At 43.1% G+C, this 16,110-nt stretch overlaps 1 protein-coding gene across 5 annotated transcripts; it reads left to right on the top strand.

Annotated features, from left to right (window-relative positions):
* The first annotated feature begins 3,321 nt into the window (after positions 1 to 3,321).
* On the top strand, positions 3,322 to 15,882 carry FTSJ1 (FtsJ RNA 2'-O-methyltransferase 1). Of its 5 annotated transcripts, none has more exons than XM_081276372.1 (13): positions 3,322 to 3,765; positions 5,502 to 5,701; positions 5,965 to 6,034; positions 6,121 to 6,211; positions 6,626 to 6,704; positions 9,136 to 9,188; positions 9,275 to 9,328; positions 9,415 to 9,517; positions 9,622 to 9,705; positions 10,428 to 10,531; positions 10,620 to 10,817; positions 11,487 to 11,528; positions 15,337 to 15,882. In XM_081276372.1, exons 2-12 carry the CDS (start codon positions 5,581 to 5,583, stop codon positions 11,517 to 11,519), a joined length of 990 nt encoding a protein of 329 aa, XP_081132498.1. In that variant the 5' UTR covers positions 3,322 to 3,765; positions 5,502 to 5,580; the 3' UTR covers positions 11,520 to 11,528; positions 15,337 to 15,882. The 5 variants fall into 5 exon arrangements, with proteins under 5 accessions (XP_081132498.1, XP_081132501.1, XP_081132500.1 ...); XM_081276374.1 differs by having other exon boundaries at positions 3,330 to 3,765; positions 10,434 to 10,531; XM_081276373.1 differs by lacking the exon at positions 3,322 to 3,765 and adding an exon at positions 3,827 to 4,083.
* Positions 15,883 to 16,110: the final 228 nt, after the last annotated feature.

Here is a 16,110-nt window from a genome sequence, read left to right as displayed (position 1 = left end):
GGTTGTTGTCTTAAGTCAGGTTGTTCTGTGACAAGTACTTCTGCAAAACACTAACAGGTAAATTATAAAGTAAAATTAGCAAGAACAACAAAAAAAAAACATACTTGGTTTGTATAATAGCTTTGAGCCAAGAAGTATAATTTCTATAATAACACCAATGTATCTTTGGTATCTATTTAACTCCTACAAAAATGCATAAATAGGGGCTGCAATTTTGGCTCAGTGGTAGAGCACTTGCCTAGTATATGTGAGGCAATGGGTTCAATCCTCAACAACACATAAAAATAAATAAAATAAAGGCATCCATCTGCAACTAATTTTTTTCAAAATATTTATTTTTCTGTTTTCGGCGGACACAACATCTTTGTTTGTATGTGGTGCTAAGGATCGAACCCGGGCTGCATGCACACCGGGCGAGCGTGCTACTGCTTAAGCCACATCCCCAGCCCCAACTAATTGTTTTTAAATCCATAAATATATCAACTCAATCACATATGATATCCTATAGGACTGGGTTGTAGCTCAGTGATAAAGTGTTTGCTCTATCACTCTATCACTCAATTCTCAGCACCACAGATAAATAAGGATCCATCAACAACAACAAAAAAAAAATTAAAAAAAAGAAATCCCAGGACTGGGAATATAGCTCAGTTGATAGAATACAAGGTCCTGGGTTCAATCCCCAGCACTTACAAAAAAAAAAAATCCCATATAAGTTTTACTTTCTTTTACAACTCTTTTACAATATTTATAGCCAACTTAATCATATATGCAACTTTTTAAGATTCAGCTTCACAAACCTTCTGCAACTTACTTTGACTTTTTGGGGGGTGTGGGGGGGAATACCGGGGATTGAACTCAGAGGCACTTGCCCACTGAGCCACATCTCCAGCCCTATTTTGTATTTTATTTAGAGACAGGGTCTCACTGAGTTGCTTAGGGCCTCACTTTTGCTGAGGCTGGCTTTGAACTTTCGATCCTCCTGCTCCAGCCTCCCAAGCTGCTGGGATTACAGGCATGCACCACACCGGGCCTTACTTAGACATTTTAGGATTTGTTTCATCCTTATTTTTGTCCTCTCTTTCATCTTGAACTTTAGGACGAAAATATTACTTTACCTACAAGATACTTTCTCATCCAGAAACATTCCCTTCCCCCTTTAATTTTCCTTATCAAAATGTATTTCCATACATATAACTTTCTTACATCTCTTCCCTAGTTGCTGAACTGTTAAGTTTATTCTTTGAAATAATCATTATTAATTTGAACAAATTTCTCCCTTTAATAAGATGAAATACTTTATGCTTTTCACCATAATTTACAAAACACAGACAAAACCTTTTGTACTCTTTGCATACAGAATTACATTTATTAATTAGAATTTTATTTCTCAGTAACCTTCCTTTTAAAATCTTGCTGTTGGGCTGGGGATGTAGCTCAAGCGGTAGTGTGCTCGCCTGGCATGCGTGCGGCCGGGGTTCGATCCTCAGCACCACATACCAACAAAGATGTTGTGTCCACCAAAAACTAAAAAATAAACATTAAAATTCTCTCTCTCTCTCTCCTTCTCTCTCTCACTCTATCTTTAAAAAAAAAATAAAATAAAATCTTACTGTTTTTTTCCACTTAATTTATAAGAACACATTTAATGTATCCAAATACATGTTACTTTATGGATTTAAGAAGGCAAGAATACTTAAATTTATGTTTAGCAGTTGATATTTCAGTATTTTAACTTTGCAAATTAATCAGATGTCTCCTCTAACAAATACACTTATAAATGTTTATCCCATTTATGTTAAGTCTAATTTGCCCATTTTAACTTTAAATTACCCAAAAGCCAGGTATTTGAGGCACTGGGCTCAATTAACATTTTTTTCCTGTTGAAGAAAAATCCTAAAAGCAACGAACATTACACTTTAAACATTTTATAGAAAACAATGCTCTCTTGAATGGCTGACCACTTTGGAAAATGTGTGGGTCAGTAATTTTAAAGACATCTTTATTTTCGTAAAGGAATATATGGGATATCTATATGAGACTCAAGTTCACTTTTGGATCTGATTTGAGTCAGTCCAGATATTTAAAGAATGTGGGGGCCATGAGGCACATTCTACCACTGAGTTACAACCTCAGACCCCATTCATTCTTTTCTTTTTTTGGGAGGGGTACTAAGGATTGAACTCACGGGAGCTCAACCACTGAGCCTCATCCCCAGCCCTTTCTATATTTTATTTAGAGACAGGGTCTCACTAAATGGCTTTCAGCCTCACTAAATTGCTCTACCACTGAGCTACAACCCTAGCCCTATTAATTTATTTGTGTATTTAGTACAGTTACTGTAGTAAGTAAAGGTACAGAGATACTGTCACATAAACATACACATACACATGTTACATGTATGATATGCAGTTTTTATACAATATTAAATATATCATTATATATTTCTTTATATTTACATATGGCATATTTATATTTATTATTTGTTTACTATTACATGATTTCTGTACTAGTAAATATTATACATCACTATATTTCTATATAACCATATACATATCACGCCAAATGCCATTATGTTCATACTCCTAATACATATTTTATAAATATATATATTTTATACACATACACTAGACGAGCTCAAGGGAGTGGAGCATGTGGAAACCCCTCTCTTCTGCCAAAAGTCGGAGTGTGTTCGTTCATTTACTGATTAATGAGGAGGTTACCAGAACATAACTCAGTGCACTTAGAACAGTGCCTAGAACATGGGAAATGCTGTAATTTTTCCATTAGTACATTTATGTTTTCTGCACTAGATCGCGATGCATACCTAGTCTTTTCGGTGGGAGGGAGTTAAAAATGTTTTAAGAAAAAAAATGTTTGAGGAACACAATTACGAAGGGACGGAGAGTGTCCTAAACTACACCTCTTTAACCCTCCCAATAACACTGAATTCTACTCCATGTTTTAGTTCCCATTTTCCACCTGGGGGATACCGAAGCTCTGTGATGACAAAAATTAAAGACAGCGCTACCCAACAGCGGAAGAGGCGTTAGAAAAGGCGCAGAGTGGCTTCCACGTGCTCGGGTATTTTAACAACGCACTTTACTTAAAGTTCAAACCCCCAGCAGTCATTTCGCTTCACGCCATGCGTGGAATGAATAGGCGCTATCATGCCCGTTGCATGCTGGGAAGTGTAGTCCATAGGCTCAATGACCACCCAGATTCAATTTGGGAGGAGCGGGGGAGTAATTCGATCTTTTTTTTTTTTTTCTTTTAGTTGTCAAAAGACCTTTACTTTTTACTTTTATGCGGTGCTGAGAATGGAACCCAGTGCCACACACATGCTGGGCAAGCTCTCTACTACTGAGCCACAACCCCAGCCCCAGCAATTCGTTCTCGGTGTTGGAACAAAAGAACAAAGAATCAGTTCTCCTGCGTTGCGACGTTTTGAACACGCAGTGCGTGAGTTCAGCCGTTCGGGTCGTGCCCATTGCATGCTGGGAACGGAGTTCGCGTGACCGGATATGTCCACCGAAGATGATGGGACCCACGTTGTACGTTCAGATCGGGTCTGGATTTGGCGTTCCAGGACGTCAAGTTTGCCCCGCTTGTAATACCGCTTAGGTATGCGTGACAGGCATTCAGTTCAACCACGAAAACAAACTGAAGCCCTGTCGTTTCTCACCAGTTTATGGTCTTGCTGTGGCTCTGACTGCTGGCGCACCACCTTCCTTCCTCCTGCACCTCCCCGCACCAAGAGCTAAGGTAGGATGTGGATTCTGGCCAAGACTGGAGGCATGCCTGCTCTGTCCCGCCGGCAGGGGATGGAGGAAGTTGTGCTTTCCGCGCCGCGGGTTACATAGTCTAGGCGTTTAGCATCTGGTAGACTACAGACCCAAGATTTGTCTACAGAAAGGAACTAGAACGCTAGAATGCTAGACGAACTCGAGGGAGCGGAGCACGTGGCAACACAATGGTTCGTGGAGCTGCCCAGAAGGGGGATCGAGTGGTCCCATAGGGACCACCGTCTTGGATGTGATAAAGACAGACCGGGGCGTGTGGCCAGAGGGCCATTCATGGAAGGTTAGTGGGACCTCTGGGGTAATAGAAGTCTGGTGGGGTGATACCGGGAAATCAATAGGAGCTAATTAGGAATGTTTTTGTCAATATATTCATGGGGGCTTGTGGGTTGTGTTCATTGACTGATTAATGAGGAGGTTGTGCAGTTGGCAACTAGAAAATAGAGAGGTGTTTGGGGGTATGTTCCCCAAGGGATTGATGAAGATATAATATACAATGGGTTAATGGATAGTGATGGAGCATAGTAATCAAAATGGTGAGGCTACAGAGGAAATAACAAAGATGGATGGGAGTCCTGATTAAGGCACTAACAGGAGCAGTGATAAAATAAGACACAATGAGAGGCTGATGGGCTTGTGTTGGGATGTTGTGCCATGATCATGGAGGAATTAATAGGGGCAGAGTGAGCAAAGAGTGGGTAATAGAAAGCTGTTGGGATATAGTCATCAGATGATCAGTGGAAGGCAGGATGGGCAGTAAGGAAATAATGGGGGAATGGGGAACTTACCTCTGAGCATCAGGGAGTAATGCTACTGTATGTTAATGAAGGGTTACCAGATGACTAGTGGTGTGATCTATAGGTCAATTGGAGTGCTGAGTTAATGGGATCTGATAAATCAATACTTGAGAACTTAATGGGGAGCTAACAGGCCATAATCCTCTAGGCATAATCAGGTGTTAAGGATGTCGTAATAAGTTATTACTGGGAGCCTAATCATTGAAGGGTTAAGTGGAGGATGGGTAGACAGAAAAAGATTAAGGAGATGGGAAGTACAGCATACAGTGAGGGTAAAATGGATGAAAAGCAAGGGGTTAATCGGGGGCTAATAGGGCTCTTTGGAATAACTGAAGAAATGGTCAGTAAGATGTTAATGGGGATGACATGGGCAGAGACAGGTGAGAGAGTAACAGAACCAGGTGCGGTGGTGCTTGCCTGTAATCCCAGTGACTCGAAAGGCTGAGGCAGGAAGATTGCAAGTTTAAAGCCAGTCTTGGCAATTTAGCAAGGCCCTAAGCAACTTAGTGAGACTTTGTGTCAAAATTGAAAAATAAAAAGGGCTGAGTCGTAGCCCCGCGGTTAAGTCCTCCTGGGTTAAATCCCCAGTACCAAAAAAGAAAAGAAAGGAAAGGAAAGAACTATGAGACACAGATTACTGCATGGAGTGTCAGTAACAGGGATGGATAGTGGACAGGGTTCAGTAACAGGTCATTCTATCAAATAACTTTTGGGTTTGTGGGATCTTCAGGGTAAGTGTCTGTGATGAGCAATAGGGCCTGAGAAATTAGTGATAGGATCTTTGGGGTCCCATGAGGTCAGTGGGGTCAGTGGGTGGACTTCAGTTTTCTCAGGAGTTTGGTGAGTGGTCTTGTGCATCCCGTGAGCGTAGTTAAGTGTGCATGGTTCTCTCTGCCCTGCATAGGTAGGTGGTGGCCCACTCACTTGGTTACTAATACACAGTGGCATCAGCTGACTGCTGACAAGTCCTTGAGCAGTGTGAAATGGGACGGACATCAAAGGACAAGCGGGATGTCTACTACCGTCTGGCCAAGGAGAATGGCTGGCGGGCCCGCAGTGCCTTCAAGCTGTTACAACTCGATGAAGAATTCCAGCTCTTCCAAGGTCCCTAACTGGTGGGCAAGTCACCCTTGGGGGAGGATCGGCACAGACACGAGCCTAATTCTGCAGAGCTCCCTGCCATGGGTGGGCTGATTGGAGGGTCTCTGGGGCAAGCAGGAAAATGAGTCAGATACTCAGGAGGAGGTTGGCACCTGGGCAGTAGGTAGACATGGATGCTCCCCATGGGAGAGGGATAAACTTTGCAGGGTCCTCAGGCTTGAGAGATGGGTGCGGCTGACCAATATACTTTCACTGTGTGTGCCCAGGTGTGACACGGGCAGTTGATCTATGTGCAGCCCCGGGCAGCTGGAGCCAGGTGCTAAGCCAGAAGATTGGGTAAGTGGTAGGAGAGGTCAGGAGGGACCAGGTGGGGGAAGGGCCAGAAATGAAAACTGGGCTGATGTGGGCCACATTGTCCACAGGAGCCAGGGGTCTGGACAAGTGGTGGCTGTGGATCTGCAGGCTATGGCTCCACTACCAGGTGTGGTACAGATCCAGGGAGACATCACCCAGGTGAGAATGTGGTTGAGGGTATTGGGATGTATTCTGAGTGAAAGCCACCACCTGGGGGCTGTGGAAAGTGGAAGATAGAGCAATAGAATTAGAAAGAGGGCTGGGTGTGTAGTCCAGTGGTAGAGTGTTTGCCTAGCATGTGCAAGGCCCTGGGTTTGATCCCTAGCACTGCAAAAAGAGGGATGGGAGGGGGTAAACAGGCTAGAAAGACAAAGACTACCAGCTGAGAAACAACCAGCAGGTTGTTACCACAGGGCAGCTACAAATAATGATGACACTGGGTCCCTAGACATGGAACCCTATTCTTTGAAAACTTGGATTACCCAGGGCCTTCCAGTCCAGGGCCATGAGCAGGTGGGGTTCAAGGGAAGTAATGGGGAGCCCTGGGGCCACTCATCATCCCTCTTTTTCTAGCTTTCCACTGCCAAGGAGATCATCCAGCATTTTGAGGGCTGCCCTGCGGACCTAGTGGTGTGCGATGGGGCTCCCGACGGTAAAAGGGGGGAGGAGTATCCTTGGTGCCTCTCACCTTAATTGACTTTCTGCCTCTTCCTTCTGTTCTCAGCTTTTCTCCACATCTTGCAACTTATGCCCATCTCTGCTGCCTGTTCTCTGCCTCTGTCTTTGCTCCCACCCCTACCAGCCTTTTGGGTTTTGTTTTGTTTTGTTCTACAGGATTGGGGATAAAACCCAGGGTCTCATGCATGCCAAGCAAGTGCTTTACCACTGAGCCACATCCTTAGTCTTCAATTTTGGTTTTGTGCCTCTTGTCCACCCTTCCTTCTTCTCTTCTCTCTGTACCTGTTGAATTCCACATTACTTTTTTTTTTAAAAAAAACCAATCAGTCATCCATTCAAAACTCATTTGTGGCTGGATGTGGTAGCACATGCCTTTAATCCCAGCTACTCAGGAGGCTGAGGCAGGAGGATCGAAAATTATATGGGCAACTTAGTGAGACTGTGTCTCAAAACTTAAAAAATAAAGAGCTGGGGATGTAGCTCAGTGATAGAGTGCTTGCCTAAATTATGCAAGACCCTGTTCTGTCCCCAGTACTATATACACACAAAAAAATTTGCTGAACACCTGTTATGTTGGGAAGAAATTCACAAATAAAATTTCATTGATCTGTTGGGCATGGTGGTACAAACTGGTAATCACTGCTACTTGGGAGACTGAGGCAAGAGGGGTCTTAAGTTTGAGGCGAGCCTGAGCAATTTAGCAAGACCCTATTTAAAAAATTAAACGAGGGCTGTGTATGTAACTCAGTTGTAGAGCACTTGCCTAGCTTGCATCAAGCCCTGTGTTTAGTCCTCAGTGTACACACACACACACACACAGAGACTCCACTTCATGGAGCTCATGTTCTAGTGGGAGCAGATGGAAAAAAATAAATGATTAACTAGCTGGGCATGGTGGCACATGTTTGTAATCCCCACAACTCAGGAGGCTAAGGCAGGTGGATCACAAGTTCACAGCCAACTTCAGTCATTTAGTGAGGCTGTAAGCAACTTAGACCCTGTCTCAAAATACAAAATAAAAAATGGCTGGGAATGAAGTTCGGTGATTAAGCACCCATGGGTTCAATCCATAGTACCCAAAAATAACAATAGTAAAATAAAATATGACTGAATATCTAGCATGTTAAAAAGTAATTGGTAAAAGCTAGAGATGTAGCTCAGTGGTAGAGAGTGCTTGCCCAAGATGTGCTTAATTCCCAGCATTACCCCCCCACACACACACACATATTCTCTCTCTCTCTCTCTCTCTCTCTCACACACACACACACACACACACAATGGGATATGTACCATAGGGAAATCAATGAAACAGGCAGATAAATGGGAAATGTGTTGGAATTTTAAATAGACAGTGAAGGCCTCACCTTCTTGACAGCAGAGACCTAAAGGAGGTGAGGGAGCAAGCCATGGATATATATCTGGAGGAAGAGTGAGCCAAGCAAAGTTTCAGCCTGTGCAAAGACTCTGAGGTGGGAAGGTGCTCATTATATATGAGGAAGAGTGGAGAGATCAGTGTTGTTGGAACAGAGTAAGGGGGGGCAGTGATATGAAATAAGGCAAAGGGCTGGGATGTGGCTCCGTGGAAAAGTACTTGTTTGGCATATGTGATACCCTGGGTTTAATCCCCAGTACCGTTAAAAAAAATAAAGGAAATAAGACAAGTGACAGGAGACAGATGCTGGTGGGCTGCAGTGATGATGTTGCCTTTTTCACTGGGATGAATGCTTGGAGAAAACTGAGAGAGGGCTAGGCATGGTGATGCACATCTGTAATCCCAGTGACTCAAAGGGCTGAGAATGTGGCTTGGTGGTTAAGTGCCCCTGGATTCAATCCCCAGTACCAAAAACAAACAAACAAAAAATGGAATATCATGGGCAGAAGACTGTGCCTGGCTTAGCTTGTGGCAAGACCCACAGCTGTTTAAGCAGTGGGAGGGACAAGGGTAGAAACGGGGCCCCAGGAGGAAGAGGCCACTGTAGTAGTCCAGGAGAGTGATAAATGGCTATGATGGAAAGAAGAACTAAGGAACTGGGCCTGAACAACTGGAAAGATGAAGTGAGTGAAATGGGGAAGATGGGGAGAGGAGCAGGTTTGAGAAGGGAGATCAGGAGTTTGCTTTTGGACTTGTTGGAGCTGTGCGATCTTGCCTGTCAATCTGGAGCTCAGGGAAACCATCTAGACTGGAAGTGGAAATGATAGTGTTGCTTGTGCTGTGCATGTGTTTGGAGAATTACAGTTATTTCCTAAGGGTTAGTAGCTCAGAATATTCCTCCAGTTGGCAGATACTAATTTGCATCCAGAATCTTAGCAGATGGCAACTGTTGGTTTTGGCTATCTAATATCTCTGGTATGAGAAGAAGCATAGAACAAGATCAGCCCCCCTAATGTTCTTCCTCTCACCACAGTTACTGGCCTCCATGATGTGGATGAGTACATGCAGGCCCAGCTCCTCCTAGCCGTGAGTAATGTCTGGCCACCCCTGCCCTCCTTTGGTCCCCTCCCAACTATCTGCACCTCAGCCTCAGCCATCTGTCCTGCTCACAGGCTCTGAACATTGCTACACATGTCTTGAAGCCAGGGGGCTGCTTTGTGGCCAAGGTAAGTCTTGGGCAACCTGGTAGAGTATAGAGAGAGGTCATTGAGGGCTGCCCTCACCTCTCCATCTTGGCCTCTCCACCCTACAGATATTCCGAGGGCGGGATGTGACGCTGCTTTATAGCCAGCTGCGGGTCTTCTTCTCCAACGTGCTCTGTGCCAAGCCCAGGAGCAGCCGGAACTCCAGCATTGGTCAGTGCAGCAGAGCCCAGGCTGGCAATGGGCTACTTGGGAACTCAACCAGCACGGGGTGGAGGTGGCAGTCCTTTACCCCTCACTCCAGATTCCCCCCACAGAGGCCTTCGCTGTCTGTCAGGGTTATGACCCTCCTGAGGGCTTTGTACCAGACCTGACCAGACCCCTGCTGGACCATTCGTACGGTGAGAGCCAAAGCTTTGGGCCCATCACTGGGGAAACTAACCCCAGCCTCATGCAAGTGATGTTTCTTTAGCCTCACCCCCTGGGGACTATTTTGTCCCAGAAGAGCTTCAACCCAGTTAGTCCCCTAGTGGTAACTCTTGATCTTGGTGAAAACTCTGTCCTTGGAGGATCCTAAGCCCTGTCCCAGGAAAGACTTCACCTGCCTAAGAAAATTCTGTTTTAGGAAGACCTTAGTTATACACTCCCAGGTGGAAAGCTCGCCCTTGTCAAACTTGCCTCATGGGGGTTTTTTCATGTGTGTGTATGTGTGTGTGTGTGTGGTGGTGCTGGGATTGCAACCTGGGGCCCAACCCACACTGGGCAAGTGCTCTACCACTGAGCTACATCCCCAGCCCCCATGAGGTGAGGGTCTCTAGCCTTGACACCCCCCCCCCCCCGTGGGAAATGACAGATCCTGCCCTCAAGGGCATCAAATTGCAATGAGACAAGGAGCAAGCAGTGTATAGTAGAATGCTGGGTGAACATGAGTGCACTGAAAAATCAGAGCAAGGGCCAATGTATTAGAAGGGGTGGCTGGGAGGGTGCCCCTCCCCCCCCAACCAAAAAACAGGTTGTTGGTAGAGGAGAACAGTTGGTAGCTATGTGGGGACAATTGGTCACCCACACTGCAGCCTGAATTATGACTGGCCTCGTCCTCAGTATCTCTTTGCCTGTTTCTAAGACTCAGATTTCAACCAATTGGATGGTCCCACCCGCATCATTGTGCCTTTTGTGACCTGTGGGGACCTGAGTGCTTATGATTCGGATCGCAGTTATCCACTGGATGTGAGTGCCAACCATCAGGAGGCGGTTGGGGAAGGCTATCCTAGGTTCTCAGATTATCACTATCTCCGTGCCTTTTGTATCCCCACAGCTGGAAGATGGCTCCGAGTACAAGTATACTCCACCCACACAACCCCCCATTTCACCCCCATACCAGGAGGCCTGCACATTGAAGAAGAAGGGGCAGCTGGCCAAGGAGATCCGTCCCCAGGACTGCCCCATCAGCAAAGTGGACACATTATCCCAGCCCCTAGCCAACCCTCAGTGCCACAGCCTGCTGGGCTCTGAGGTCTGGAGACATGGCTCTGAGCCCACATAGACCCCCTCCCAATGTAGCTCTTTGCCCTGAGTCACATGCTTCTACTTTCTTGCCTCCCGATAGCTATAAAAATAGTGGGTTGGGGTTGTGGCAAGGTGGTAGAGTGCTTGCCTAGCATGTGTGAGGCACTGGGTTTGATCCTCAGAACCATGTGTAAATAAATAAAAAAGGTACATCAACAACTAAAAAATATTTTTAAAAAATAATGGGTTGGGGGTTGGGGATATAACTCAGTTGGTAGAGTGCTTGCCTCACATGCACAAGGCCTCTGGGTTCAATTCCCAGCACCACATACACACAAAAACTGGCAAATCTTGCTATATGTTAATTGTACCTCAATAAAATTGACACAAAAATGTTTTAAAAAATGATGGGTTGGGGTTGGAGCTAAATGGTAGAAGCTTGCCTAGCACATGTGAGGCACTGGGTTTGGTCCTCAGTACCCCATAAAAAATAAATAAAATGGGAGTATAGTGTCCCTCTTCAACTAAAATATATAAAAAATAATGAGTTGATCCAGGCATGGTGGCACATGCTTGTAGTCTCAACCACCAAAAGAAATAAAAATCAATGGGTCTACTCAAGCAAAATAAAAAGATTTTACCAAATATCTGAGTCCCTTTTCTTTTTCTTGGGTAGATGGAAGACAATGAAATGAATTATTCGTCTTAACACAGTAAGGTAAGTTTCCTTTTTATCTTATGGGGTCAAGTAAAGGGGAAAAGCTCAGTAAAATATCACCTTATTGTTTTGGAGATGGGGGTGGAGGGGATTTTCACTATATTTCCCAGGCTGGTCTCAAATTCCTGAGCTCAAGTGATCCTCACTTGAGCCTCAGTCTCAGTCCCTAGCTGGAACTGTAGGCTTTTTTTTTTTCCTTAATTTTTTTTAGTTGTAGATGGACAAATACCTTTATTTTATTTATTTATTATTATGTGGTGCTGAGGATAGAACCCAGGGCCCCCACATGTGCTGCGCAAGTGCTCTACTGCTGAGCCACAACCTCAGCCCTGGAACTATAGGCTTTCACCATCACACCCAGCTAAATTTCACCTTTGCATCAACAAATAATATTTGTTTTTTTTGTTTTGTTTTTTTTTTTTTTTTTTAAGAGAGAGTGAGAGAGAGAGAGAATTTTTAATATTTATTTTTTAGTTCTCGGCCGACACAACATCTTTGTTGGTATGTGGTGCTGAGGATCGAACCCGGGCCGCACGCATGCCAGGCGAGCGCGCTACCGCTTGAGCCACATCCCCAGCCCAACAAATAATATTTGAATCAGCAAATATTTATTAAACATTTATTATTGTGTGCTTGGAACTGCTTCAAGCATTTTTAATTTTTTTCAATTTTTGTAAATGACACAATATTTTATTTATGTCATGCTGAGGATGGAACCCAGTGCCCCACACATGTGAGGGAAGCACTCTTCCACTGAGCCACAGCCCCAGCACCACTTTGAGCATTTTACATATTACCTGTTGATGCATTCAGTAAATGTTTATGACATACTGTGTGCCAGGCATTGCTCTAGGTTGATAGAGCATGGAACAAAACAGGTAAATAGCCCTCACTGAGCTACTACTTTGGGAAAGAGTTAATAAATAATAAAACAGTCTTTGAATGGACACATTGTAAAAAGCTTATATAATTTATTTTTATATATCTTGCAATATATATACATACATATATATGTATGTATGTATATCTTACAACACTGTCATGTGCTGCATAATGAAGTTTTGGTCAGTGGTGGACTGCATGCACTATGGTGGTCCCATAAGATATATAGTGATGATGTACCGATCTTGGTTTGTGTAAATACACACGATGACATTCATACAGTGATGAAATTGCCTCAGGACATTTCTCACAACATGTCCTTTTTTTAAGTGACAAGATTGTATATGTAATATGTAAAAGTAATATGGGATATAAAAAATAGAAAATGGTAAAGCAGAGTAAAGAGAATCCGGGATTCTAGGCATAGTTGTTTGGGGGTTTTTAAAGGATTGTCAAGGAGGGCCTCCCTGAGGTTTTCAGCAAAGACCTGAAACAGCTAGGGAAGGGAATCCATATTTACTTAGTAGAGAGCATGCCAGGGAGAGGAACTGTGGTGGAAAACAGCATGGGTCCAGTTGACCTGTAGCAGATTAGGCTAAACTCCAAATGTTGGAGGACCCTTCCTTCTTTCCTTCATCTCCTCTAGCTCCCACAGTGATTCCCCCATAGCACTGTGGAACCCAGGACCTCATGCATGCACTCTACCACAGAGCTACACGCCCAGCCCTGAGGGTACCCATTTTTGACAGTGGCCTAACAGGTTGTCCAGTCTTTTGTTAAAAAGATACCTTTTTAAAAATTGAACAGGGCTGGGACCAAGTACAGTGGCTCACATCTTTAATCCCATCTACTAGGGAGGCTAAGGAGAATTGTAAGTTCAAGGCCAGCCTCGGCAATTAAGCAAAACCCTGTCTCTAAAAAGGCTGGGGGTATAATTCAGTGGTTCTAGGTTTAATCCCCAGCACATTTTTTTTTTTTAATTGAGGGACTGAAGATGTAGCTCAGTGACTGACCACTTTCCTAGCATGTATGTGGACCTGGGTTCAATCCCTATCACACAACAAAAAGTATATATTTTTTTTAAATAAGGGGCTGGGGTTGTAGCTCAGTACTAGGTTGCTTGCCTAGCACATGTTAGGCACTGGGTTTGATTCTCCACTGTATAATATAAATCAAATGAAAATATGTGACCATCTACATCTTGAAAAATGATAAAAAATTGAAACATCAAATCACAATGGGGAAAGATCCTTACAATCCTTACATATAGCACCTTTAATATTTAAAAGGCCCTAATAGCTATGTGCGGTTGCAAACACCTAAAATCCCAGTGACTCAGGAGGCTGGGGCAGGAGGATCACAGATTTGAGGCCAGCCTCAGCAATTTAGCAAGACTGTTTCAAAAAAAATTTTTTAAACATACACACACACACACACACACACACATATATATATATATATATATATACATATTTATATATGTGTGTATATATATATGTGTGTGTATATATATATATATATATTGTAGTTGGGTACAATACCTTTATTTTTATGTGGTTCTGAGGATGGAATGCAGTGCCTTGCACATGCTAGGTGAGTGCTCTACTGCTGACCCACAAAGCCAGCCCCTCCAAAAAAATTTTTATAAAGGACTGCAGGTGTAGCTTAGTGGTAAAGTACCCCTGGGTTCGATCCCTGGTACTTAAGTAAATAAAAGGTCCTATAAATCAATAAGGAAACAAAAATATGAAAATGGCCAGTGAGCACATGAAAAGATGCTGGTTGGAGAAACTTAAAAAAAATTGACAATACTAAGTTTTTGGAATGACATGCAACAATTTGAAACCAGGTACAATTGTACCAGAAACAAATGTACCATTGGAATACTAGGAATACAGGAGGTGCAGCCCTTGTGGAAAACTGTTAGATAGTATTTACTAAAGTGTGTGTATGCCAATTCCACTCCTAAGAAATGAGTACTAGAAAGGACTGGACCTCTTGGTTGCCATCTTCCTGGCAGTAGTCATGATACAGTTGCTGTTGCCCATACATCCACAAAGTTGGCCATAGGCGTGCACATGGCTAATAGTTTGAGTTGTTTGTATTGTTGGTTCTACATAACACTGAGTATACCTGCCGTTTGTTACCTCTCAATAAAATTACTACTTAATTTTTGGTACCGGGGATTGAACTCAGGGGCACTCAACCACTGAGCCACATCCCCAGCCCTATTTTGTATTTTATTTAGAGACAGGGTCTCACTGAGTTGCTTAGCACCTCGCTGTTGCTGAGGCTGGCTTTGAACTCTTGATTCTCTTTCCTCAGCCTCCTGAGCTGCTGGGATTACTGGTGTGCATCACTATGCCCAGCATCTTAACTGTTCTGAAGAGTACACTTCAGTGACAACTTTTTTCATCTTTCCAAATTAACTGACTTCCCTTAAACCCTAATGCCCCTAACTTGTGGTTTTCCTGCCTCAGCTTCCTGAGCCACTAGGATTATAGGCATGCGCCACCATGCCTGGCAAAATTACTATTTTTGAAATTAAGATTTTTATGGATATTGTATGTTCATAGTAGCACCCCATTAAATCGTGGTCTATTCACATTAGAGAACTACACAGCAATAAAATGAGCATCCTGTAATTATACAAAATAACACCTTAACAGTTAATAAACTGAACATATGTTTTATGCATTTTTCTGTTATGGTTCACAGTAAAAGTAAGGGAGAAAGTTACTAAAAAAAATATTAGCTTAGTGAAAAATGATTATAGTAAAAGAAAAATGGGAACTTTCTTCTTTTCCACGATGCTGGGAATTGAACACATCATCATCACTTGCTAGGTAAGCACTCTGCCATGGAACTATACACCCAGCTCCTGAAAACATTTTTGCTTAAAATTTCCTTTGTCTTTGACTTTCAGTTAGCTGGCAAGCTGATACAACTTAGAAGCTGCTGCCTGTCAGGAAAAACAGAACTTGAGTCGATGAACTTGTTTTCAAACATCAGCAAGACTTGAACAGACAAGCCTGGTGTGGAAATCTACAATAACCTCCATAAGGACAACAAAGAACTAGTGCAGAAGTCTGCTGCAATAGAGTAGAACTTTCTTGAACTTGCGTGAGACCTACCTCTTCTCTAAACCTCTCTCGGGGTGTCCAGAACTTCCCCTGAAAGCAGGAATTTTACCTGGATAGATGTCAGGTGTATCCAATGTACTTGATGGAGGAAACTATTACATCTTTATTTTCAATAAAACTGAAATTTAGTTTTACTCCCAATTATGAATGCTGCCCACAAATCACAACAGTAAAAGTGGTACCTGCAATTTTCCCATCAATGCAAGCCAGTTATTTTTTGTTTCATTACAGTTGTTACAGACATCTTAAAATATTATTCACATTCTTTACCACTTTGGATGACAACAGATCTTATAATCTGATGTTCTAATAAAAATCCAATTGTTACATCCCAATTTTTTTCTGTTTAATATATAGTGATAATTGTATTTCAGTAGAATTGATTGTAATATTTTGTGTGTATGCAAGCACACGTGCACATTTGCTTTAAATATTTAAGAGCTGGGGGTATAGCTCACTGGTAGAGTGCTTGCCTAACATAGGCAATTCCCAGGATTCCATCCCTAATGCTGCCAAAAAAAAAAAAAAAAAAACCTCTCTAAGCCCAGTATAGTGGC

This window comes from Spermophilus citellus (assembly GCF_964194105.1).
Source record: "Spermophilus citellus genome assembly, chromosome: X".
Taxonomy (NCBI): Eukaryota; Metazoa; Chordata; class Mammalia; order Rodentia; family Sciuridae; genus Spermophilus; species Spermophilus citellus.
The sequence above is the reverse complement of the archived record's forward strand: the minus strand, read 5'-3'. Positions and strand labels throughout refer to the sequence as shown.

Coding starts and splice junctions, on each gene's coding strand:
- FTSJ1 (XM_081276372.1), top strand. CDS start 5,581: ATGGGACGGACATCAAAGGACAAGCGGGATGTCTACTACCGTCTGGCC. Junction 9,329..9,414: donor GGGGCTGCTTTGTGGCCAAG/GTAAGTCTTGGG, acceptor TCCACCCTACAG/ATATTCCGAGGGCGGGATGT. Junction 10,532..10,619: donor ATCGCAGTTATCCACTGGAT/GTGAGTGCCAAC, acceptor GTATCCCCACAG/CTGGAAGATGGCTCCGAGTA.